Source organism: Emys orbicularis, chromosome 2 (assembly GCF_028017835.1).
Source record: "Emys orbicularis isolate rEmyOrb1 chromosome 2, rEmyOrb1.hap1, whole genome shotgun sequence".
Classification (NCBI taxonomy): Eukaryota; Metazoa; Chordata; order Testudines; family Emydidae; genus Emys; species Emys orbicularis.
The window spans coordinates 220,149,507-220,174,523 of NC_088684.1; the positions used below are offsets into that span (position 1 = coordinate 220,149,507).

General features: G+C 40.2%; 1 protein-coding gene across 1 annotated transcript in view; it reads right to left on the bottom strand.

The window, feature by feature from the left end:
• The window catches only part of CNOT10 (CCR4-NOT transcription complex subunit 10), a 56,251-nt gene extending 32,980 nt beyond the window's left edge, over window positions 1–23,271 (bottom strand). Inside the window, exons 1-10 of the mRNA XM_065398278.1 lie at window positions 23,192–23,271; window positions 12,124–12,218; window positions 9,339–9,500; window positions 8,807–8,957; window positions 7,146–7,291; window positions 6,119–6,205; window positions 5,031–5,114; window positions 3,998–4,115; window positions 2,274–2,423; window positions 921–1,123 (exon numbers count right to left, since the gene is read on the bottom strand). Coding sequence (XP_065254350.1) covers window positions 921–1,123; window positions 2,274–2,423; window positions 3,998–4,115; window positions 5,031–5,114; window positions 6,119–6,205; window positions 7,146–7,291; window positions 8,807–8,957; window positions 9,339–9,500; window positions 12,124–12,218; window positions 23,192–23,213 — 1,218 coding nt within the window. The 5' untranslated portion in view covers window positions 23,214–23,271. The remainder of the gene's footprint in view (window positions 1–920; window positions 1,124–2,273; window positions 2,424–3,997; window positions 4,116–5,030; window positions 5,115–6,118; window positions 6,206–7,145; window positions 7,292–8,806; window positions 8,958–9,338; window positions 9,501–12,123; window positions 12,219–23,191) is intronic.
• Between the last annotated feature and the right edge of the window lie 1,746 nt (window positions 23,272–25,017).

The window sequence follows — 25,017 nt, forward strand, 5'->3', positions numbered from 1 at the left end:
CTACTTCCCATCCCCAAAACTCCTTGCACTGGGAGCCCCAGCAGAGCAGAACTCCACAGCACAGAGAAAGATGTACAGCCCATGCAAGACTTTTAAATCCTGTGATTTTCCTTTTCACAGTACAACTACACCAGTTCTACTGGGTCAAGGAGCAATATGGCCTGAAGAGGGAGCAAAATTTTACTCCCAGTGTGAAAGTACAATGGGAAGGTTAGGTCCCATTAAGCACCCATGAATAATGGGGTGAATGAGATGGCATGATAAGGCAAGTTTGAGTTTTCGCCATGGAGAAGTAGCATGTTGTATCTTATTTGCAGGTGAAGCCTCACTGCAGACTACCGCTGATTCATTCCTTATCTTTATTTTTAGCCCAAAAATAAAGTCAGTACAAAATCAAATCTAAGCCACACAGAGACTTGGAGACAACTCAGCTTCAAAGCATGTTAAATATGTCTACCAAGTATTCCAATGAGTTAAATATGGTCTAAATGCATTAATGTCACGTAAATTTGCCAGGAGAAATAATGCTTCACTAGTCTCATACACAGCCTATAACTTTAGTGAGGAATTGTTGTAACATCCACTTACATCTTTTCCTGTTATCCCTTACTAATATTCTAAAATAGCTACCAGGACATTTTTTTACCTTACGGCAAGTCAGTTAACCTCCAGACCTCAATTTCCGCTTCTATAAAATGGAGATACTGCTTATCCATCTTTGTAAAGCAGGTTGATATCTTCATATTAAAAGAATCGGATATAAATTCACAATATTATTATATTATTTACATAACTAAATATTGAAGAAGCAGGCCTGTAACATGTACAGTAGAACTCATAGAATATTTCTTCTTTTCAAAAGGATATTGGTTTTTAGAAGTGTTGTGTGATCAGATGGATTCTGAAGCAGACTTACTTACCCCCTTGTTGGCAGCAATGCAGCATTCTGCTAGTCTCAACCAGAGGCGTGGGTTTGAGTGGTAGACTTGGACAGCTTCTATCAAGCATTCAAAAGCAGCTAGGGGCCTCCCAATATGTAAAAGTTGAATTCCACAGTTGTATAGCAACTCATACCGTTTATTAGTCAACAACGTACACATAGGTCTCCCTGAAAATTTCTTGCCTGTGAGAGAAGTTAAATAATATTGGGTATCCAGTTTAAGAGGGCAGAAATGAAAGAACACTCCTGGAAAAATAATTGCATCATGTAAATATTCACTAATTTCCCTCTGTAAATGAATTTCTCCCACCTTAGAGTTGACCTCAGAACAAACAAATGCACCTTACTCATTAGAGTATAGACTGCTTTAATCTTATTAACTATGCTGATTACTCAGTATATTAGATATGAAATATCATACAACTCCAAAGTCATCTAAATGCCCATGGCTTCTTCATTATTCTCAATTTTTGTAAAATTTGTAACAAATTAGTTCCAAAAAGTATTTGCTATTTTAATATAATTATAAAAAGCCGCTGCCTTTTTACTGACATTATGGACTATACCACCATAATACACACACATAAGAATTAACAAGCCACACTGAGAACTAGTTGTCAAATAGGTAAAGAGTGGATTTAACATAAGATGAAATATGACTTGATGTAAGATTTATTGTCGGGGGGGGGGGCGGGAGAAACACACACACAAACTAACAGACTGAGTTACAATTAGGAGATACAGTATCATCTCAGGATTTTTTCTTTAAAAAAAAAAAAAAAAAACTTTGATTATATCAAAGTCAATGTCAGATAAACAAACAGAGAATTGTAGGTGAAAGTTCACACAAACCTGGAGAGTTCACTAACAAAAAAGGTCGAGATAAGTTTGTATTTAAGACAAAACACAGTTTAAATGATTTTTAAGGCAGTAAATGAGAGAGACTTTCAAACCTTGGTGACTCAATCCAAGTCAGCAAGATCATGAGTAATGGTTTTAATGATGTACAATAGGGCAGGAAAACTGTGTTTATTTCAGACCCTCTTGACTGACAATCAAATAGTATAAACAAGTGTAGAAATAATTACCAAAGCTTCCAACATGCTGAAGCAAGCAAGAAAATGACACACATTTCATCGTCTATTTCTGACAGCAGGCAGCTATATTTTGAAATCACGTACACTCAAAACTCCCTTCCTTCTTACCCTGTCCCTTGTGGATCACTGAACAGTAATTACTAAAAAGAAATACTAATATGAGCTCTCCAGTAACAATTTATTTGAATCAAAACACTCACTCCTTCACCATGCTTTTCGTCTGTTACAAGTCTTACCTGGGTCTGTGCTACCCGTTCCTAGTTGTGCACATGCATTATCATTTTCCTGCAGGGCCTTTTTAAAATAGAAAATTCCTAAATTGTGCTTTCCCATAGCAAAATGAATGCAGCCGAGATTGTTCCAAAACATGCACCTTAAGCATTCACCTGAGAAAACAGCAAAATATAATCAAAATCAAAACATTTTCATAGTTCAGGACATTATGGTACATTCTTTGCAAGATACTTCTGTGAAGAGCTAAAAACTAAACATAGTATGATATGATCTATTGTGAAGACCAATGAGACAATAAATTAACCACCTACTACTTCTGTGTACCATTTTACTTCCTTTGAACACATAACATTATTTAATTTGTTAAGTGGTAAGGGGTTTGGTGAACTTCTCATGCATCATGTTCTCGAACAGCAGGGTATAAAACCACTTTGGCAGAGTTCAATTTACAGCACATTAATCTGAAAGTTCTCTTAGTACTTAATGTGTAAACACTTGCAGTTTTCTGACATATGGCTCCTGTAAGAAGGAAATTCTTACATGACATTATCTGCTCAATGTTTAATAAAATAAGCAAATACACTAATCCAACTATACAAGCAGAAGAGAAATGAGGGCTTCTCACATTGAGACTGCACACAAATATGGTGTTCAGATAATACTGACAATTTAACTTTTGACCTATTTACTTATAAAGGCAGTTTCACAAGGTTGCCACTAGTAAAGAACAACTTAGTTTCTAAATTAAGCAACTTCATATTTATTTAATTGCGTCTATTCAAGTAGTCAGAGAACTGTGATATTTCCAAGGCAGATTCCATGACTATATTCATGTAGCTGCCATTTCTCCATCAATTCCTACTAGATGAAGAAACATCCTTGTGATGCAAGAGGTTTCACAGAGCATCTTAAGAAGTGTCGCACAAAAACACTGAGTATGAAACTTTACGGAAGAAAGGGCATTTAATAGCTATATTATTTAAATTATAAAACACAGTAAGGTCTTTTCTTGAATTAAACCCAGTTTTATAATTCGTATGACCTGGATTTTCCAATGTTTTAAGATACCAATATTGGCTAAAAGACCATTTTTATGCCTTCCATCTCACTTGAAAGAAAATATAAATATTTACAAGTAGTTTAAGCTCCACAAGATTTGAGGCAACCCCAACACTCCATGCAAACTTTGAATTCACCCCACAGCTAGCACCGCTTCTCCTATAACTTCTCCCCTGGGCGCAACATAGAACCTCACACTCATCTTCCATGATACTTCTACTTTCTACTGGTCCAAACATAGGCATTACACACACACACACACACACACACACACACACACACCCCTCTTCATGTGGCAACACTCCTAAATATCTGCTAGGCTGGATGAGAGTTTTGTTTTAAACAGACACAAAAACATTTAGGGGCTGGGAGGAAAAGGATGTGGAAAATGAGTTAAGGAAGATAAAAAAAACAAAACAAAACATGGTATTTAAGGCCCCAGCATTGCAAGCACTTACACACACGCTTAACTTGAACGCTTGTGCATAGTCTTACTGAACTTAATGAGAATTAAAACACTGGAAAACCCAGTTCATACAAAAATATAAAAAACTGGATTTTATGCGCCAGAAAATGTCTTAAAACTGAACTCAATGAGACTACTTGTGTGTAAAGATAAGCACATGTGTAAGTGGTTGCGCAATCAGAGTTTTATGCTTTATTTTACCTGTTTTCATGAATCCTGGATGTTCAGCAATGTTTGAGCTGTTTAACAGTTTTACTGCTTTCCGATAATTGCCCCTCAAATATTCAAAATTGCTCTTAAGAAAGAGAGAAGGAGCAGACTGTGAAGAAAACAAAAATTATTACTTATCAATTGCTTTAGGAGATCTACTGTTAGTGTTAAACTGCAATAGTCACAGTTTATTGACTATTGTTGCTATTTGAAAACAGAAGTGTTTATTTTAATGCAGCAAAACTTGTTCCTCAGATGTATGGTTAACATTTTTCTCTTCCTAGAACTCACATAGCTATCCACGACAATTCATTTTAACTTCTAACTAAATGTTTTTGTAACTGCTTTAAAAAAAATATTGAAAAATACAACCACATACAAACTGTTCTGTAACATTCTTATTTTCTTCACACGGAAAGAATGCACTAGAATGTGTCTTCTTCCAGCTCTGCAAAAGTGAACTATATTGGACATACTGCCTCCAGCAAAATGAAAGGCTCTGAAAAGCTTCAACTGAAACAACAGATTTTAGTACCCCCAAATTATTTTTCTTATTGACCAACTATGGAGTAGTTTAATCCTATCAATGACCAGGAAAACTTATTCTAATCAGCGAATAAAGTTCACTGCATCAACTAGAGATTAGACTTCCATAACTTTTCTAGAGAAATTTACATTCTGTTGGGAGTTGCTTACTCTTTGATTAAGGTTATTATAATCCATGCTTTAGAGTTTGTTTATAAAGTGCCTCATTTTTTAAACTTTTATATCTTAAATTAATAAAAACCCTAAGCGTGATTTTCTGAGCACATAAATCAGCCAATCCAAATAATAATTCCATAATAATGAGTTGCAATTATACAAAAGTAAATTATAAACAAGACTAATGCTAAAGCTCTTTTTATTTCAGACACTTCCCCCGAGTCTCAAACTTTATAACAGAAATAAAGTTAACAAGTTTAGTTTTAGGACAGAGAATTGACCTAGATTGCAAACAGAATATGCTTAAAAAAAAAAAGCTTACATTTCCAGCTGTATTCATAACGGATTTAATCTCCCTTTTGCATGCTTTTAGAGACTTCATCTGGATATAGGCTCTCACTTTATACTGTTAAATTAAAAAAAAAATTCATTAGCATAATTTTAAAAATTAACATTTTAAAACACTTTAGTAAATTATGCAGTTTGATGTAATCTGTAAAATGCAACATGCCCAAGTTTACTACACAATATTGTACACCTCTACCCCGATATAACGCTGTCCTCGGGAGCCAAAAAAATCTTACCGTGTTATAGGTGAAACCGCGTTATATCGAACTTGCTTTGATCCGCTGGAGTGCGTAGTCCCGCCCCCCAGAGCGCTGCTTTACCGCGTTATATCCGAATTCGTGTTATATCGGGTCGCGTTATATCGGGGTAGAGGTGTACTTATATACATTAAGAAAAACTATTTAAAAACTGTCTAAAAAATAAAACTCCTCTTCAGAATATAAAGAGAAAATTCAATTACAGGCTTCTAACAAAATAACTCCTACAGAATCCTGTAAAATGGATTGTAAAAGAGATTCAGTATAATGGCTGAGTAACAAGTTCCAAAACTTAAACTTTAAAAAAAATCTCAGCGATACAATTTTTTGTTACTATTGTGATAAGTAACTTCTATAACTGAAAGATCGGAGGAAAATATTTATTTTTCAGTTTTCTTTTTATTCATTTAATAGTACTCTGGGGCAGATCCCTCAGTTGGTATAAACTGTCATAATTCCACTGTGGTATAAGTTGTCATAGCTCTATTGATTTCAATGGAGATACTACAATTAACACCATTTGAAGTTCTGCCCCTTTGTTCTTTAGTCAGCTTCCCTCACTTATGTAGATCTTACAGAAACAGGGGAGAAATTAAAATACAGACGTTGGGGGTGGGGGTGTTGTTTTACACATAGACAAGGGAATTCAGGAGCAGGTGTAGTATCCGAAACTTCTTTTAAACTGATTTTTAAAGATTAACTAGATTCATAGTATGCAATACCTCTTTTTAATAAAGATAAATGAGAACATCATCAATTTTAAATTGCATATAAATATCTAATTCTGGACACCAGAGTTTCCTACCTGATGTATCTTAGATTTTGCAGCTTCTATCAAAGCTCCACTTTCAGCTCTATGATTAGATGACTCCTTATTTGTGTTATTACCTATCTGAACACAAATTAAAAGGAGAAAATATGATTTCATCTTTAATCCAGTGTACAGGTTTATTTTTCTTAGGTCTAATATCAGAGGGGAAATCAATGTCCCAAAAAGGAAAACTCAGTCATAGCTAATATCATCACATCCTATTCTGGCACTTAGTGAATTCTTAAAAACCACCTAACACATTAGGAAGCCAAGGACATTTTATCTATACATCGTTAGCTTCTGAAAACTAGGTTTTCATGTCAAGTGACTTTCTATTCTCCTTCAGACTCTTCAGTAAAGTTACTGTACACTAAAGATAGACAAGATTAGTTTCCTTTAACATATCAAAGAAGTGTTCTATATTCAGTTAGATCCCTGTCTAACCTCAATCCACTTCTTACTCAAAAAGGGTACTTCTTAGTAGCAGAATTTCAGTTCCAACTAAAGCAGATTTCACCCCAACTAGTGACACATGAACATCTGTCTCATATACTCAAGGACTCCTCTGATTCCTCAACAAGCAGAGGCAATTCCTCTCTGACCTACTAGTTACTTCCCTGGCTCAGGGTCAAAGGAACTGCAGTCCAAAGCAATAGCTTCTTGGTTACAGCTCAGAGCTGTCAGCCAGGGAGACAAAGTGGGAATATTTGACCCTAAAGACTATAACTGTCCCACTAATGCAAAAATCTGACAATAGGAAACTCCTCTCAATCCTTTGCCAGTAGTAGACTCAGTTTGTAGTGGGATACAGGGGAATATATACATGCCACATGCAATTAAACAGAATTACCAAAGTGACCAGTGGCAGTCTAAGATTAAAACCATTCTAACATAGTTTAAATTTTAAACTATTTGAAAAAGCTATTGATTATTTTTGGATTAGCCCAAAGCATATTGCCATGAATACATCCAAGAGTAGTAGTAGTTTTTTTTTAAATAAGGTCCTCTGAAACATACTCACCTCGTTATTTTTTCCATTTTTGTTATTGTTTCCCTGTAAAATCATTTTTTCCAAAACAGAAAGCAGATGCAAGGCTTTCTCAGCCTGGTAAGTTAGCAGATACAAGTCTACAAGCAGGAAGCACACAGCCTGGGCAAACTTCTCTTCTACATCAGACAAAGAAAAGAGAAAGAAATATTATAGTTTTAATATGTAGTCCCCACCAACACATAACTGTGAAAACACCCCCACCTTAGCCATAAAGCACTGTCATGAAGTGCTCTAAAATTAATTTGAATGCACTACATACGGTGATCCTGATGAACAAACCTACAAACACTGAAAATGTTGACCTGTCAACATTAAAGTATATAAAATTGAGACAATTAAACATTTCCTCTTAAAAAAAAATTAATTTTGAAAGTTGGTCTAACTGATAAGCACTGGAGAACCAATCCCCTAAAGGGGTCAATGTAGGCAGACCTATATGGCTACATGGAATCCCATCAAAGTCAGTAGAACTCTGCACAAGCCCTAAGTGTCTCTGCATGGATGCCTTTGAGACTGAACCCTAAGTTCATGTATGATATCATACATCAGTATGATAGCTGGTATATCAAAAATTGTCAATGTGTTGTTCCTTCCATTCCTCTCACTTAATGGATTTACTGATGAACACACACACACACACACACACACACCTCCGACAAGAGCATGCATCAGCAAACAACCTTAACACTTCAGCGAGGTTTATAAACCCTATCAGACAAGCACAGCACCATTCCACTACACAGAAGGCCACTGTTTACAGTTATGTGGGACTTAATTTTCAAAGGTGGGTGCATACAATTACATACAAGTTATCGCCACAGTTGCCAACTTTCACGCAGTAAACAAGCACCCCAACTTTCACGATAATCATGATGATCCCATTTCAAAACAAGGCCAAACTCTAAGAACCCCAATACTCTATGTGACTAGATTCCCCCCAGTGTGCAATCTGGGACTGTGGTGGGCCTGCTGCGCACCCCTGACTCCCTACCCCCCTTGCCCCTGCTTTCAGGGAGCCGATCAAAAAAAAAAAAGAAGCAGCAACAAGCTACAAGCCATAAACTAGCCAAAAAGCAACTCACAAGCCAATTAAGCCAAAACCAAGCCCAATTTCTGCATTTTTTCCGTGGGTTTGGCATGTCTGGTTATCGCAGTTCCTTACAGCTTGTGTGCCCACATAGATTATTTGCGCGCGCCCGCACATACACACACGAGTATCTAGTTATATGACTAACTGCCCATTTGTTCATGCACATATAAGATTCTGCATGTACAATCATGGTATTTGCACGTGCATCTTCGGAAAGAAGTCAACCCCTTAACATCCATTTCATATTCAACATATTATTTTTATGTTCTACTGCTATCTTAAGACATAGCCCCCATGTTTGAATCATGCTTCTCTTGATATACACATACAGCACATTCTTTATTTCTAAATCTCAGCTACTGTGTGTGTATGTATCAATTGCTAAGGTAGATCGTTCATATTTATATAATACACACATGTAACTTAATCAGAAAAATCAATCACCAAGAAGCTTTAGGTCAAGAAACAGTTTAACAGTCTGCAGCCATTAAACCAGAGGGGAACAAAAATAAGAAATAACTTTGCCTTCCTATCTACATACCAAAAGGTTCTATAAACTGGTAAAGCTTCTCTCCAACTGATATTGCTTCAGTGTATTGACGCAGATGATACAGAATAACTGCCTGATTGTAGTAAAGCATGCTGTTTTCAACATCGTCTAAGCCATCCATTTCTTCAACAGCTGAATGAACCTACAAAAAAAGTAATTTGTTTTATTCAGCTTTCCTATATTCACTGTGGGGGGGGGAGAGAGGGGGAGGGTCCAATATTTGGAAACAATACTTAAAAGTTATAGACTGATCCATGTATGAGGATAAAGAAAATCTCACCTGCTACTCATAGGCTAATAAACTCTTATATGGTGTTAATGATAAGTATTGATATAAACAAAGCATTTACAAAAATAATTAAATTAAAAACAGAAAATAAAACTACTTTAATAACCAAGACACTATTCTATCTAATAACTTCACAAATGATTTCCTGTTCCCTCAACCGGTAGAGGACCCAACCATGATGCAAGAGGAAGATGCTACTTGAATTCAAAAAGCTACTCACTATTCTTGCATTACCTGATTCTTCAGTTGATTAAGTGTTTGTTTCAAGTTGTCTGTTGTAGTCTGGTTACTTTTACAGAACTCTGCAACAGCTGTATTCAAAGTTATTTTGTAGTCATCTTTGTTTATTTCTTGCAAGCAGATGAGATGTTGCAGACAAGCATCATAATTCCCAGCCTGTAAGTGGGCACATATACATCAACAATAGGAAAAAATAAGGTTTAATCAACATGTTAGTAACTCAATATAAAAGTACTCTCTTCCAGTTTATAGAATAAAGTTGTATTTCCACTCTTCACACCTATAAAGACAATTGTTTCCTGCCGAGCTGAAACACAAAACATAACTAAAGGTGTAACTAAAGATGTGCTGTAATGGGAGATTGATGAAAATTAATATGGGAAACAAGTCTAAAAATTGAGCACAAGATTCAAAGAAATTGAAAGAAATCTGTGAAAGAAGAGTTGAAATGGAAGAATCCTAAAATTATTTGAAAGGGAAGTTTCTAATTTATTCGTCCTTGTTTATATTAGCCCTATGGAATCCTGAAACTACAACCTGTTTTCTTTACTGAATTTTCACAAACCCCTCTCCAGTCATGAGCACACTTTTTTGTTATTGTAGAGTTGCTTATAAAATATTAGGCTGTAACTCTGAGGGGGAAAAAACACTGAGGCATCTGAGTGGGGAACATATTAAAGTTTTAGCCTATGCAAACAAACAAAAAATGCAGATGAAGTTTGAGGTCTACCAACTTTAATAATCCAGCTTTAAATAAAATACTTTACAACTTCTTTGAGGGCATGTGCAACAGGGTTGGTGTATTCTAGCAACTGGTCATCAAGGCCTCAGTTTCTCCTCTGACTTGCACATACCCATGTGTTTCGAGTAAGTCTCCACTTGGAGTCTGGTTTATTATGACACAGCAAAACTATCTTTGGCCTCCCAGGTGCAAGCAATTGCTTTCTTAGGCAGCAGGGTTTCACAATAGTCAATTGCTCTCTCCTCTGGGTAGCACAAATTTCAGCAGCAGCTGGAGGTGGTGCTGCTGAGGTGTAGGGGAACCCAATCCCTCCTCCTCCTGTTCCAGCCTCAAGTCCTATACAGGAGTGGTAATCTTCTCTGGCCTCAAATTCCTCTCCTCTCTTCATCCAGAGACTACTTCCATCTAACCTGTCAGGCTTGCAGGTTCCTTCCCTATTCTCAAAAATAACAGGAGTACTTGTGGCACCTTAGAGACTAACAAATTTATTAGTCTCTAAGGTGCCACAAGTACTCCTGTTATTTTTGCGGATACAGACTAACACGGCTGCTACTCTGAAACCTTCCCTATTCTGCCACCATTTGATGCACTCCAAGTCTAATACTGTTCTCTTGGGTCTCCCTGAGCTCTTCTTAGCAAGATATTACACAAGATATTACTCTTTTCCCTTCTGCTGATCCTACTACACTGAGCACCCCTGGGCTCCTCTCTCAGCATCCTCCTGTCAGGGAGCTCTGCCAGTAAGGGAAATGACAAAAACATTTGACAAGGTTACTTATGGGCAACTTAACACTAAGCAATACTGACAACTGGAAGTGCAGATGTGGTTCTGTCTTCTTTTGTCACCTCCTTAGAACCTGATATGTTAAAAGTCTTCTAGGTACAGAGACATTAGATCATGAGTAGATAAGCAAGGTGGGCTGGGTCCATATTAGAGCCAATAACAAAGGTAGCAGTAGGTCATTCAAAACTGGTTTGAATAATTTTAAATTAGCTCAAAAAATCCTTTCCCACTATCCAAAGAAGAAAAAAAGTTAAGGATACCTAAGACAAGACAATAGGATGTGGAATCATTGAGAAATGAGAGGGTGGTAATCAAAATGCCACTAGAGCCTATATTAGGACAATTTTGTTTATTTTATATAACAATATTGTATAAGCAATATTGGCATATGATCTATAAAATGGAAAAGGAGGATGGACATCTAAAATGAGCAACACAACAAATTCAAATGATTGGGATAAACTATATATATATCAGAAGAAAACTGGTTTATGAAATTCAAGGTAGAAAAAAGTAAGTACAAAGAAAAACAAAGAAAAGGAAACATACCTCCAACAGCCATAAGCTACAGAATACAAAACATGAATGAAATATGAAGTAAGAGGTAAATATAATTAAAAAGCTTGCAGCCTGAGTCTTTACATTACTAAATATACAAACAAAAGCTTCCAGGAAGTATAGGAAGAGGTATTGAACACAAGTTATCAAATTACCGTGTGTAAGTCCTTTATGTGGACATTAAAATGTTGTGTAGTGTTCAGGTCACTTTACTACAAAAGTATATTCAGCAGGACAGCCAAAATGATAAAGGAACTTCGCTTTTTAAAAATATTTTGAAGTCCACAGATTGCTAGCTAAAACTGTGGAAACTTTTCTTCAGTGAGTGCACGCACAGTTGACAGAACTGTCACAAAATAGCTGTATGCTTATTTTACCCAATTCTCACCAATCACATAGCATTGACAGTGACTGAGCGCTGGGAACCAAGAGAAAGATTTGGTTATGTTTCTGGTTGCCCTACATTCAAGAGCCCTAAACATAGAGTCTTCTCACATTATATCAGATATCTTAGATTAATCAAAGTGGACATGTCACTATATTATAATGAAGTCTGCTACTAATTTAGACTGAATTTATGTTGTTGATACATTTACTATTACTCTAAAAAAAAGGGAACAAATTGGTTACCAGGTGATAGTTTAAATAATCAAATAAGTTCAACAGAAAGTTTTAAAGTTTAAGTCTGTTCTTACATTAAAAGCTTGTAATGCACTACTTGACAGCTCCTTTTCCTGATCAGTAATCCCAGAGGAAGTAACTGTTCCTTCATGTTTCTCAGTTCCCTGATCTGCAAAATAAACAGAAGAGTAGAGAATATGTTAGTTATCATATTTGCAACTAAGGTTAATAAACATAACTCCATTTCTTCCATTACACATTCCATGCCTTTCCCTCAAGATCTTCTTACTCATACCCAAAGCACCTTAAGCAATGATAGCAACACTGTAAAAAGCTAAATTCAACTCTGAACTGATAGTACAATAACTTGGGAATGAAAATTTCACCCCTGAAAGCTAGTATTCCTCTGCTGAAAATGGGAACAATAACCTTCCCTTGCTAAGTTACTTATAATGTATAGACATCACATCACGACTGATTCATTTTTGCAGTGTATCTTAGGGCTGGTCCACACTAACCCCCCAGTTCAAACTAAGATACGCAACTTCAGCTATGTGAATAACGTAGCTGAAGTCGAAGTACCTTAGTTCCAACTACAAAGTACTTACCACGGGTCCAAACGCGGCAGGCAGGCTCCCCCATCGACTCCGCGTACTTCTCTCGCGGAGCAGGAGTACCGGTGTCGACGGCGAGCACTTCCGGGATCGATTTATCGCGTCTAGACAAGACGCGATAAATCGATCCCAGAAGATCGATTGCTTACCGCCGAACCCGGAGGTAAGTATAGACGTACCCTTAAACTGAGTAACTAAGAGCTGTAAACTCATACATAAAAGGATGCATTTCAGATTTCACTCTTAAAAGTACGGGATTTTTATATTCACAGAAAAGAGCTGGCAAAAACCATTACTAGGATATTACTGAAATAAGTTTATCTAGCAGCATTATATTAAAAAGATGCACGCTGCATAGAAACCACATACATAGTCCTGAAACCCACAAAATGATATGAACCACTATGTTTTTTCACCCTTGAAGATAAGTGTTTCCTATTTCTCATGTTTTGCTGTTTCAGTTTTACACTAATTTTTTTGTTGTCATTTTATTGTGTATGGGGAGCTGTATAAATCTACTGTTTTCTTCCTCTCACTAGACACTAAAATATTGGTCTATATTATCTTTAGTTATCTAACCTTATGCTTTTATCTGTAAATTACACAGTACCATCTATCACAGTGGTCACCAACCCATCCATCGCGATAGACTGGTCGATCCTGGAGCCTCTGCCAGTCAATCGTGATCGCTGGGCCACTAAAAGTCCAGCGGCGCAGCAGGGGTCTGGCAGGCTGCCTGCCTTTCCCGGCCCCACGCCACTCCCAGAAGCGGTTGGCTGCTGGCAAGTCTCTGTGACCCCTGGGGGGCTGGAGGGGGAGATGGAGAGGCAGGTCCGCATGCTGCCCCCACCCCCAGCAGTCCCCACAGCTCCCATTGGCCGGGAACTGGACAATGGGAGCTGCAGGGGCAGCAATTGTGAGCACAGGTAGCATACGTAGACCCGCTGCCCCCCTCCCACCCACTGGCCACAGAGATGTGCCAGCAGCCAGCCTCTTCCGGGAGTGGTGTGGGGCTAAGCCCCGCTACACTGCCGACCAGGAGCCGCCTGTGGTAAGTGCCTCCCAGCCAGAGCCTGCACCTCGCACCCCGTCCTGCACCCCAACCCCCTTCCCCAGCCTGGAGCCCCCTCCTGCACCCAAACTCCCTCCCAGAGCCCACACCCCTCAGTCCTGCACCCCAACCCCCTGCCCCAGGCTCAGCCAATGCACACCCCACAGCTGAGCATGTTACACTGATTTGTGACAATCCCTGAAGGACTTTGGATCTATAAACCACAAATGACACTAATAAAAAGTAAAACTCATGAAATGTCCAGTGGATTCTATGAGATTAGGTGCAGTATGACTATATGACCCCTGCACCCAAATTCCCTCCCAAAGCTTGCACCCCAAGCCCGCTCACTCCTGCACCCCAACCCCCAGTCCCAGGCTTAGCCCGAAGCCCCATCCCACACTGTGAACCCCCTCCCATACTCCTACCTCCTGCCCCAGCCTGGTGAAAGTGAGTGAGGGTGGGGGACAGCGAGCGATGGAGAGAGGGGTGAGTGGGGTGGGGCCTCAGGGAAGTGGCGGGGTAGATCCTGGGTTGATTCTAAATTCAAAAAGTGATCTTGTGCGTGAAAAGGTTGGAGACCACTGATCTATCATGTCATCATTGCCATATCTTACGCATCTGCCATTGCCCATTCCCATATAATGAGGGAAATAAATAGGCAACAGCAGCTATGGACATCTATACTTCAGAAGTCTAGTTAATGAAAATTTTACATTAGGAAATGAAGTGACACTTGGTAAGCCACTTATTGGTTAAGCTTGAAGACAGAAAGATAGCAACACATCTCCTTTCGTACCTGGAAATAAGTTAAAATGCACGCCGATTCAGGCAAAAAAAAAAGTGCCTTCAAATTTGTAATATTCCATATTTACATTAACAATTAACACAAAAAAAATTACACTAATCTAATGTCAAGATTTTCAAAGCACAAGAACCCCAGCTCCTGAAAGGTACTGAGTGACCTTAATTCACATTGACATCAACTGGAGTTGGGATCACTCAGCACTTTGCAGGTGGTACTCAGCAGTTACTAGAACACATAAGGATTGCTACAGAACTCTACTGTGTTCTACCTATGAGGTAGGAGGGTCCCACAGCCCAGCCTCCAACCCGAGCCCAAAAGTCTGCACTGCAATTAAACAGCCCCACAGCCCGAGCCCTGCCAGCCAGAGTCAGCTGGCATGGGCCAGCCGTGGATTTTTAATTGCAGCGTAGATATACCCTTAGTGGTTCTGATTCCTCCTTTAGATCTCGTGGTTGGGCACTGTGGGCAGGGAACTATCCAATGCTGTGGCCCTCCACAACACTAGGGAATAAAAGTTGCCCCAGAGTATTTATGTTACAAATTACTATCTGCTATACATGTGCAGTACAACCATTAACTAGTTTGGAACACATTAAGAGATACTTATTTGCAACTGTGCAAATATTCATCTTTCATTATTAACAGTTCAAAATAGTTAATTATTTCCCCCTCCCTCAAACTCAATGCAAAATTTGAAACCAATATATTTAGTTAAATGAGTAGAGTACATACAAAATAGTCAAATACAAAGTTCCTTTCACCCCCCTCCGCTGCTTAACTCCAAAATAGATTTAGCCAAATATTCAAAAATAAAAAGTTAACCATTGAGCTGAGACCAACTGTTAGAAGTTATAGCCCAGAAAATTCCTCGGTTAAGTGAAACTGGTGTGAGGGGGGAGGGAGGAGTGAATTATTAAACTCATATCTCCTAAAAGCTGAAGCAAGTAAATCCATTTCATTCATGCCTGACTATCAGTACACTACATCACAATTTTTGGAAATCTTCACAATCCATTACTAACTTCGAGCACTCGGCAGCTGGCCATCCAGTGATCTACCATACACCATCTATCCATTCCCTCGCTGGTCATCCCCTACTATGATGACTCTCCACCATTCCTTCTATAATAATTTTCTCAAAGTTATTTCTATCTCTAATGTGACCAAAGTACATAAATCCATGTCTGTTAATTTCCAACATGAGGGTCCACTTCTCTCCAATAATATTTCTAACACAGGCATTTGTCCTTTTTTCCATCCAGGAGATACATAAGAGCCTTCATCAGCACCCGATGATTCACAGCTATAAATTGCTATGGAAAAAATTAGGATTTTTACGAGTCGCACCTTCGTACGTTTCGACATGCCATGTTTTTTCCATACTTCCTTAAGGGAGTCCATAGCTGAGAGAACTATGCATAGTCTTCTTCTGATTTCTTTAGAACAGCCACCTTGGTTGAAAAACCATTACACAGGTGACAGAGTGGTTGAGTAGAATTCCAACATATAAACCACCCAAATCTGGGGCTTTTTATTGTTAGTTCTCATTTTAGACCCAGAAATAGGTATCTAACAAATCCTTTAGCTGGCCCTACAATTTATTTAATAAATTGGGGGAAGCGGGAGGCTTTAAATAACATCTGTACCCACTCTCACAAAATGGAAGCTGCAGACAAATCTTGTCATACCATGTCAATTAAAACACACTTACAGAAATTAAATCCTCTCCTAAAGAAGTTGTTAGTTAATAGAGTAATTCTCTATGAAGTAGTTGTCATTACAAATTGATACATTTAACTACTTCTGTTGGAAAGAGGACCAACTTTATAGGCACAAAGGCACCTCAGAGATGGGCTCTTTTGTGGAACATTCTGGTAAGTATGAATGTAGCATATCATCCCTCTTTTTCCAATTCTCCAATAAATTATTCCACTCATAACTGGGTAGCCTTGCAGTCCATGTGCTATACCACCAACATTGATAAGTGACAGGAACTTTCTGATACCTATGTTGACAAAAAAAAATGGCTATTGGTTTTTTACTTGCTAGCTAGACAGCTATTTAAGTTTTATCTCAAAAGGCTTTCAGTATCATCCAAAATTTACCTGCTAGTACAGAACTGAAGAAGCAGACAACTCTTTAAGCTTCACTTTTTGCAATTTATCTTCCACAGAAGCATTCTGGGAACCTGATCCATTTCTCCTAGTTTTATTGTTTCAGCTCTTTTCTGGAGGAAGTAATATTTTTCTTTTTCAAAGTAATAACAAAAGCACTACTAAAGACTTAGCTCTTAGACATTTGCCATGTACAGAATACAAGGGGTTCTTAAATGCAGCTGTTAGCATTTCTAAACACCACCAAGTTTCCTCTGGAATGATGTTAGAGGTTGGATTCCAAAACAAGCTGAGGACTTGGCAGCCCTGGTGTCAGCTTCTCCCTTCCTTTCCATTGCTGACAAGTCAAACTCCAGCCATATTCTTTGATGGGGCTGATGGTACAACTACCCATTCACCTTGGTTTTTATTAAATTTCTCCGTCTCGTTCAAGTCCAAACTATTTGTAATCTCCACTGCTGACGATAGTTTATCAGAATGAGTTTGCATCCACTGCCACATCTCTTCTTTGCTCTGCCACAAGAAGTCACCATTGCCCACAGAAATAGTAGAAGACCTCTTATCCCAAACTTGCCCACTCTGTTGACATAGTCCAGCAGCTGTGGCTCATCCTCTGAAGCCAATGGAGCCCAACTCTCCAAAACCTTCATATTCCGAGAGTTAACAGACTCCCTATCCAACAAAACCAAAGTTATTTCTGTGTATGAAGCAAGTAGAAGAGGTCCTAATCCAGAATCTTTACAAGATTACTAAAACTGGTCATAATTGGTCCCATGCTGCAGGAGACTCTAAATCCTGTAGCAAGGCACAGAAAGCCACCATTCCCCGCAAAGGTTCACCTGATTTGGTGAAAGAGTCAGTTAACAGTAAATTGAGAAGTGTTAAATTGAAAATACAGAACCTCAGAATGTTGATGACTCAAATCTGATTGGTGGATCCATCATGTAAGAGTTCTCTGCGATGCACATTGTCTGCAGTAATCGAGGCTTCCTTAATGTCCCAGAACAAGGGACTGATTGCACCATCATGAAAAAAACAGCTTATAGCATCAGGACACCATTTCACAGCATGAAAATATTGGATTATCTGCATTTCCATGGAACCAGGGTTCACATATCCGATGCATTCATTTTTCTAATACCTGAACTGAAAAGACTGCTGCAGATAATGACTCTTAATAACACTTGCTAAGCAGGATAAGCATTCCCACACACTGATTATAGCATCACCTCAAGCAACACAGTAGTTAAGGCTGTCCCCGTTTCTATTACAAAATCCTGTTTTATTAATTTATCTGCAGTAGAGTTGGGCACATGTGTGACTCAGTCCAAAAGTAGTGTTTATTCTTCAATTACAGGAAAAACTGGTCAAGCAATTGTTAAACTAGTTATCCCAGAAAAGCATCAGTTTCCCAGTTGCTTTAAATACTTCCTATGGAAGGCTGGATCACAGATAATCTACCAGTAAATTTCTGTACAGTTTGTCTTCACTACTAAAGCTAGTTAGGATACTCAAATAAAAGTTGAAATCGTAGCATATTTTAAGGGACAAGCCTCTGTAATCACAAAATAGTAACATTATAGAAAAAGAGCAACTTGATGACCTGCATGGTACAAAACACTAAGGGCTTGTCTATACAGCATGGCAAAATGTGTCAGAGGAGTGTTATTTGTAAAGCACACTAACATGTTGCAATCTAACTGCCCCATGTAGATCCAACTGGAGTGTTCTAGCAGGTATATAGTTCGTGTTAACGTAGTCCTGTTTGAAGCAGGATCCACAAAGAGCAGTTACAGCACAATATGTTAGAATGGTTTACAAATCACACCACTCTTGTGGGCTTTGACAGCGCATGTAGACAAGCCCTAAACAAGAAGTTTATTGAAGCCTGCGCAAGATTCCTACTGGGAAGAGCTTTATCTTTGACAAGTAATGTAAAACATGGAATTTTATTTACTTGTTTTGTTTTAAAACGTTGTACATACTCTCTGTTGCTTTTTATATATTCTCTAACGTTTTCTTAATGTTCTTGAATTCTGGCTCTTCCTTATCCCCTTTGCCCTTCTTACCTTTCTCTATCAAGCACGTTCTAAATCAGGTTACGAGTTCAGGATACTCCCTGACATACCCTGCCACCATCCACTCCTTTGTAAACATGGCTTTGTTGCCTCAGCTTTTCTCAACTGTCTAGGTATCACACAAAGAGAAAGACAATCTAATGTAGGATTGACCCAAGACATTTCAGGTACTTGCCACACACAATGGAGGAAACACTAATATACAATACTGCTACTTGGACATCCAGAGATCTAAAGACACTGAAGACATGAATTTGAGTAATAAACAGCATGCATACTCTCCCTCATACAAGGAAACTGATAGCATCATCACTGATTTTTCTGTTTCCCTTATTCTACAAACATCACTTCTATGTTATCTGAGTTAAGTCTCAGACAGTAAATTCTGCAAGCCCCAGCTGTGGCCAGATACTGGATTTGTGATAACTGCATAGTTCAAATCCAATGAGATGGAGACAGAGCTGAATGTCATCTGCCTACTTACTCTACCAAAGCACACCATGCCTCATATGCACATTGAACACAAGAGTAGATACAAAAGACCCTAGTGGAAGCCCATGAGTGTGTCATTTAGGTAGATGAACAATTGTGTATTACTACTCTCTAGCACCTCCCAAAGAAAAAATAAGGAAGACTCTTAGCAGAGATGGGTTTGGATAATGTGGAATAAACTATGACAGATGCTAACATATTTGCTTTAGAACAAAAAAACCCACACTGCCTAAGCATAACGTATAACCTTCAAGATCCTTCCAGTACCTAAGTAGAAAAGCAAGAATGTCGGACTTGCAGCCTTCAATGAAAGTTCAAACTAATCTATTCAGTGCAGTGTTCTAATAAATCGCGTAAGTACTACTCACAATGCATAACTTCTCCGTTGTATTTTTAAAAATGAATATCTTAGTTAAAATTGGTGTATGAATTCTGTGTGTGGGCATCTTGATAAAAAAAAGACTTAGGACTTTAGCAGAATGGAAGCTTAATGTCAAAGACTGTATGACAATTCCAACAGCATTTTAATTCTAAGGGCTAGTCTACACTTACCCGGTAGTTCGACAGCTGCGGATCGAAGTTCCGAGTTCGATTTATCGCGTCTGGTGTGGACGCGATAAATCGAACCAGGAAGTGATCCCCGTCGACTGCGGTACTCCAGCTCGGTGAGAGGAGTACCGCGAAGTCGACGGGGGAGCCTGCCTGCCGCGTGTGGACCGCGGTAAATTCGAAGTAAGGTATGTCGAATTCAGCTACGTTATTCACGTAGCTGAATTTGCGTACCTTACTTCGACTTAGGGGGTAAGTGTAGACCAAGCCTAAGTGAAGTTATTGTTCATATCAACAGCTGCTTGGAAAACAGGTTTATCCCCCTGTGGAAAATATCAACAAAAACATTTTTCATTTTTGTCTAAGTAGTCTGTGGAAATTTTTGACTTTTTAATGAAACATCAAATACCTAAAAGATTCAGTTCAAATTGACATTGCAATGTCTCATACTTTGGAGCTGCAGTTTGTGTACCTTATGTTCCCATTTTCATCTATGGGCTGGGCTCCATTTCCTATGATGCACCACTTTCTCCACTCCGGGTGAGGGGAGAGGGTATGTTACAAGAGTCTCCGGCCATGGTGCATCATAGGAGATGTAGTCCAGACAGTGAACACAGTCCCTAGAGGAGAATGGGAACATAAGGCACCTGAACTACAACTCCCATGAGGCACTACAGTGCTATTTTGAATAAATTTCACTTAGTCAAAACCCCAAATTTCTTTTGAAAAACTGTATCAAGAAAATGTTTTCAACAGCCCTATTCATAACTCACCCCGTTGTGGACAAATATTGCACAGTACATGACAGTATGTATGCTATGATAATATGATTGATAACTAATTTGTATTTGATCAATTTGATAGAGCAACATTTTCCTTTCTAGGAAACTCAATTAAGGCAAAAATAAGTCCCTCACTTTAAAAGTTTTTCTTGCAAGTCTTAAGTTCTCCTGTTATTTAAGAAGAGTGTACATCCTTATAAAGATGCACAACACAACTAGGTGCACATGCACAAGACAATTTGGTACACATCTATCACCTCCCACCCACAAGATTTTATTTTGTTTTATGTTAGAATGCACACATGCAGTGGAATTCCTCTCTGGACCAATGCAGTGAGAGAGGCAACTTGCCCTCCCATCCTCAGAGGCTCCTGATGGCCAATTCAGCACTGAATACAGGCCAAGGCAGTACTCAGGACTGTTTTAACTTGTGCTCTTGCTGCTCAGGGTCTAATGGACCATTGCAGCACAGAGTCACCAGGGCATAAGAACACCTTGGCCATTTCCCCCTCCACACTGCCTGAACCCCATCCTGCTGGGCCGAAGGGACCACAAAGCTAGTTGGACTTTGTGGACCATGGGTAGTATTTAGGGGGCCTGCCCAGTACAGCAGCAACAGTCAGGCCTTAATTTTTTGGTGGGGAGGGGCAGCGCCAGGGCCTGTGGAGGTTGATTTACTCACTGCAGGGTAGAAATTCATTTTACTAGTACTACTTCATGCAGCATTTTTTTTTTTTTTTTTTAAGTGTGGGATGAGGATGGTCCTTGGTCTCCCATCCAAACTGTGACCAGGACTGAGCCCGCTTAATTTCAGAGGACAAGTCCACTATCAGAGGCCATACTAAACTTTCACAAAGCAATAAATTTTTAGCGTCTTCCAACTCCGCACTCCCTAATTTAGGGAACTAAAATCAGACGTTCAACATTTTTCAGGATTTTTGTTTTTTTAGTAAACATTTATTGAAATGCGTCATAAAACTCTGAGTTAACGGTTCTCTGCATTCCATGGAACCAGCCTGGGGAATTCAGTTCTGTAGGAGATCACTGCATCAAAAACTGGAGACAGATTTTTAAACAGAGGGCAATGATTCTCAATCAGGGGTACACATATCCCTGGGGGTATGCAGAGGTCTTCCGGGGTCAACTCATCTAGATATTTGCCTAGATTTACTACAGGCTACATAAAAAGCACTAGCGATATTTGCCTAGGTTTACTAGAGGCTACATAAAAAGCACTAGCGAAGTCAGTGCAAACTAAAGTTTCATACAATGACTTGTTTATTCTGCTCAATATACTACACACTGAAATGTAAGTACAATATTTACATTCCAATCAATTTATTTCATAATGATATGGTAAAAATGAGAAAGTAAGCAATTTTTCAGTAATAGAGTGCTGTGACACAGTTGTATTTTGATATATGATTTTGAAAGCAAGTAGTTTTTAAGTGAGGAGACACCTGGGGTACACAAGACAAAGCAGACTCCTGAAAGGGGTACAGTATCCTGGAAAGGTCGAGAGACATTGCAATAGAACATAAGAAAGGCCGTACCGGGTCAGACCAAAGGTCCATCTAGCCCAGTATCCTGTCTACCGACAGTGGCCAATGCCAGGTGCCCCAGAGGGAGTGAACCTAACAGGCAATGATCAAGTGATCTCTCTCCTGCCATCCATCTCCATCCTCTGACAGACAGAGGCTAAGGACACCATTCCTTACCCGTCCTGGCTAATAGCCATTAATGGACTTAACCACCATGAATTTATCCAGTTCTCTTTTAAACGCTGTTATAGTCCTAGCCTTCACAACCTCCTCAGGTAAGGAGTTCCACAGGTTGACTGTGCGCTGTGTGAAGAAGAACTTCCTTTTATTTGTTTTAATAGCATATGAGCAGCAACACCAGTAGTCAGGCAAGTGGAGATGGCGGGGTCATCAAATCCCATTCTTCCAAGCATGGGGTATGGGTGCCTGGTGCAGGGCTCAGAGCGGGCACCTTGCGCGAGAACCTGTCCGCAGGGCGGTATGCAGCGTGCTTCTTGCAGCATCTCATCCCGGGCGCGGCCCGAGGCAGGACATCCCCTAGACGAGCACCGGGTCCCACCCAATCACCCCAACCCCAGTGCCAGGCCCCCACCACTCAGGCAGCGGGGCCTCCCCGAGACTGGGCATCAGGCGACCCCTGAGGGAGCCAGGCAACTGCGGAGCCCCCCAGCGGCCAGAGCCCAGGCGCCCCCCGCCCCAGCGTAGGAGCCAACACGTAGCGTGACCCCAACAGCCGTCCCACCCGCGACGGGCCTCCCTCGTGGAACCAGGAAGCCGAGGCGGGGACTGAGGGGGCATCACCCAGCCGCCCACAAGGGCGCAGCAGGAGGCGCCGAGGCCGGGAACGCGCGTCACGCACCCAAGCTCCGCCCGCGACTGAGGGGGCAGCAGCCCAGCAAGGAGAAGGGGCTGCCCGCCCTACTTCGCCCCCCACCGGGGGAAGGACACAACACTACGCGCCTACTCCCCGTGGCGAAGCAAGCGGCTGTTGCTTATATCCCTCCGCTAGGACGGGGCACAGGCCGACAGCGAGGCTTTGAAGGGATCCCTGCGCGGGGAGGAGTGAGTCCCCGAACACAGGGCCGGGGTCAGCGGGGCGCTTTTCGTACTCACCGCCCGCCTTGTCCGCCGCCATGGTCGCTCCCCTCACGCGAGAACCTGTGCCTAGGCGGCGGGTGAACACCGCCCCTTCGGGGAGGCTAGTCCGCTGGCCCCGCCCCTTCCGCTCGAGGCCCCGCCCCCCGGAGCCCCGAGGAGCCTCGGTCCGCCCGCCTCTGCGCCTGAGCCGCTCTGGCCGGCCGAGCCGCAGGTCCGACAAGCCCCGTCGTCTGGCCCGCCTCCCCGCAAAACCCAATTCACCCCAGTGAACCTTAATGTCTACCCCCCGAGCCAGCCATTCATCGACACTTTAAAATGTCTGGTGCCGGTGCCTGATCTCATCCCAACGGGCTGATGCTGAAATAGGAAACAAGGTCCCACCCTCTCCGTGTCCATGGAAACGCCATTGGTCCGCGGAATCAAGGAACGATTTTCCTTCCTGGCTTGATGTTTTGATTCTTTTTGGTTCCACTCATCTAGTTACAGTCACCCAGTACTGAACTTCAGTGTTATGGGAAGAACTGTATTTACTTGCAAGAATCCAATCTGAGAGCCTGTTGGTGCTTGGATGAGTTATCCTAAAACATTTCCTAGACTGCTTTATCTTGTATGGATTATATGACTATGTATTGATAAGGAGCTCATCACCATAGTACTTAAAGTACAAAAGGTGGCATTGTGTCTGAGTCTTAAATTCCTTTCAAAATTGGTGTTTGAGTCCCATATTAATCCTGCCAGGATTCTTCCTACTCCTGGCCTCATCCCTGTGAATTTAAAAGTGTCCCTGGGATTCTCTGTGCTGGAGAAAAGAGCCTTTAGAGATAGCATCCAGCTTCTTTGAACACTTATTTTTATATCTTTGTAGTGATGTTTTATTTTTAAGACATAAGATTTAGACACTGCAGCATCCAAAGTACTACAAGTATTACTAAGATGCATACATATTTAATAATGATCTGGATATAACAAATATGCTATTTTCAGTATTCACCTATGCCAATAACATCTTCAGGGCTAAATCCTAAACTGATATACATTGGCACAGCTCTGTGGAAGTCCGTGGAGGCCCTGAGGTCATACCTTTAGATAATTACCATTTTTAGTGTGGCAGTCTTCCTCCTTTGTTTAATTCTATAAGCTTTATATATGTAATAATGGCTTTTTCTTAACACCGGATTGCTTTTGGGACCAATGCTTTAAGACTGTTTCCATACTTTACTCACCTGCTAACTTAAGTACACTCTTCTGTATTAGTCTGTACTATTTCTTCAGATTTGGTTCTCCAAAAATTTTGATAAATTTCATTCCTGTTTAATATTGTTGGCTTTTTTTTATATATTTGCTGCAGTAAGTGTGGGTATAGCTTAATTCCATTTGTTATACCATCAGTATTACTGACTTTGTTACCAGCTGGTCACATTTGTTGTTAAGAGGGACCAGATTGTCTTGGAACATATATCTGTTGCCCCCTCTTGCAGTAAGGTTAAGACTTGAGGGTGAAATCCTATTCCCTAAGGATAGGATTTTTAAGGCAGCGCTGGGAAGTCCTGAGTGTAGCCAAGGCCATACTCTTAAAGAGTTCCAAATTTGTTTTTCTAAGGCTATGTCTGTGCATGTTCTTTAAAGGCTTTTGTCGGCATAACTTATGTTGCTCAGTGGTGTGAATAAATCACCCCTCTGAGTGACATAAATTACACTGACATAAGCACCCCTGGGGACTGCACTATGTCGGCAGGAGAACTACTCCAGCTTCTGCCACTCACAGAGGCTGCAGTAGTTAAGCCAATGGGAGACCACTCTCGCATTGGCTTAGAGCAGTGGTTCCCAAACTTTAACAACCT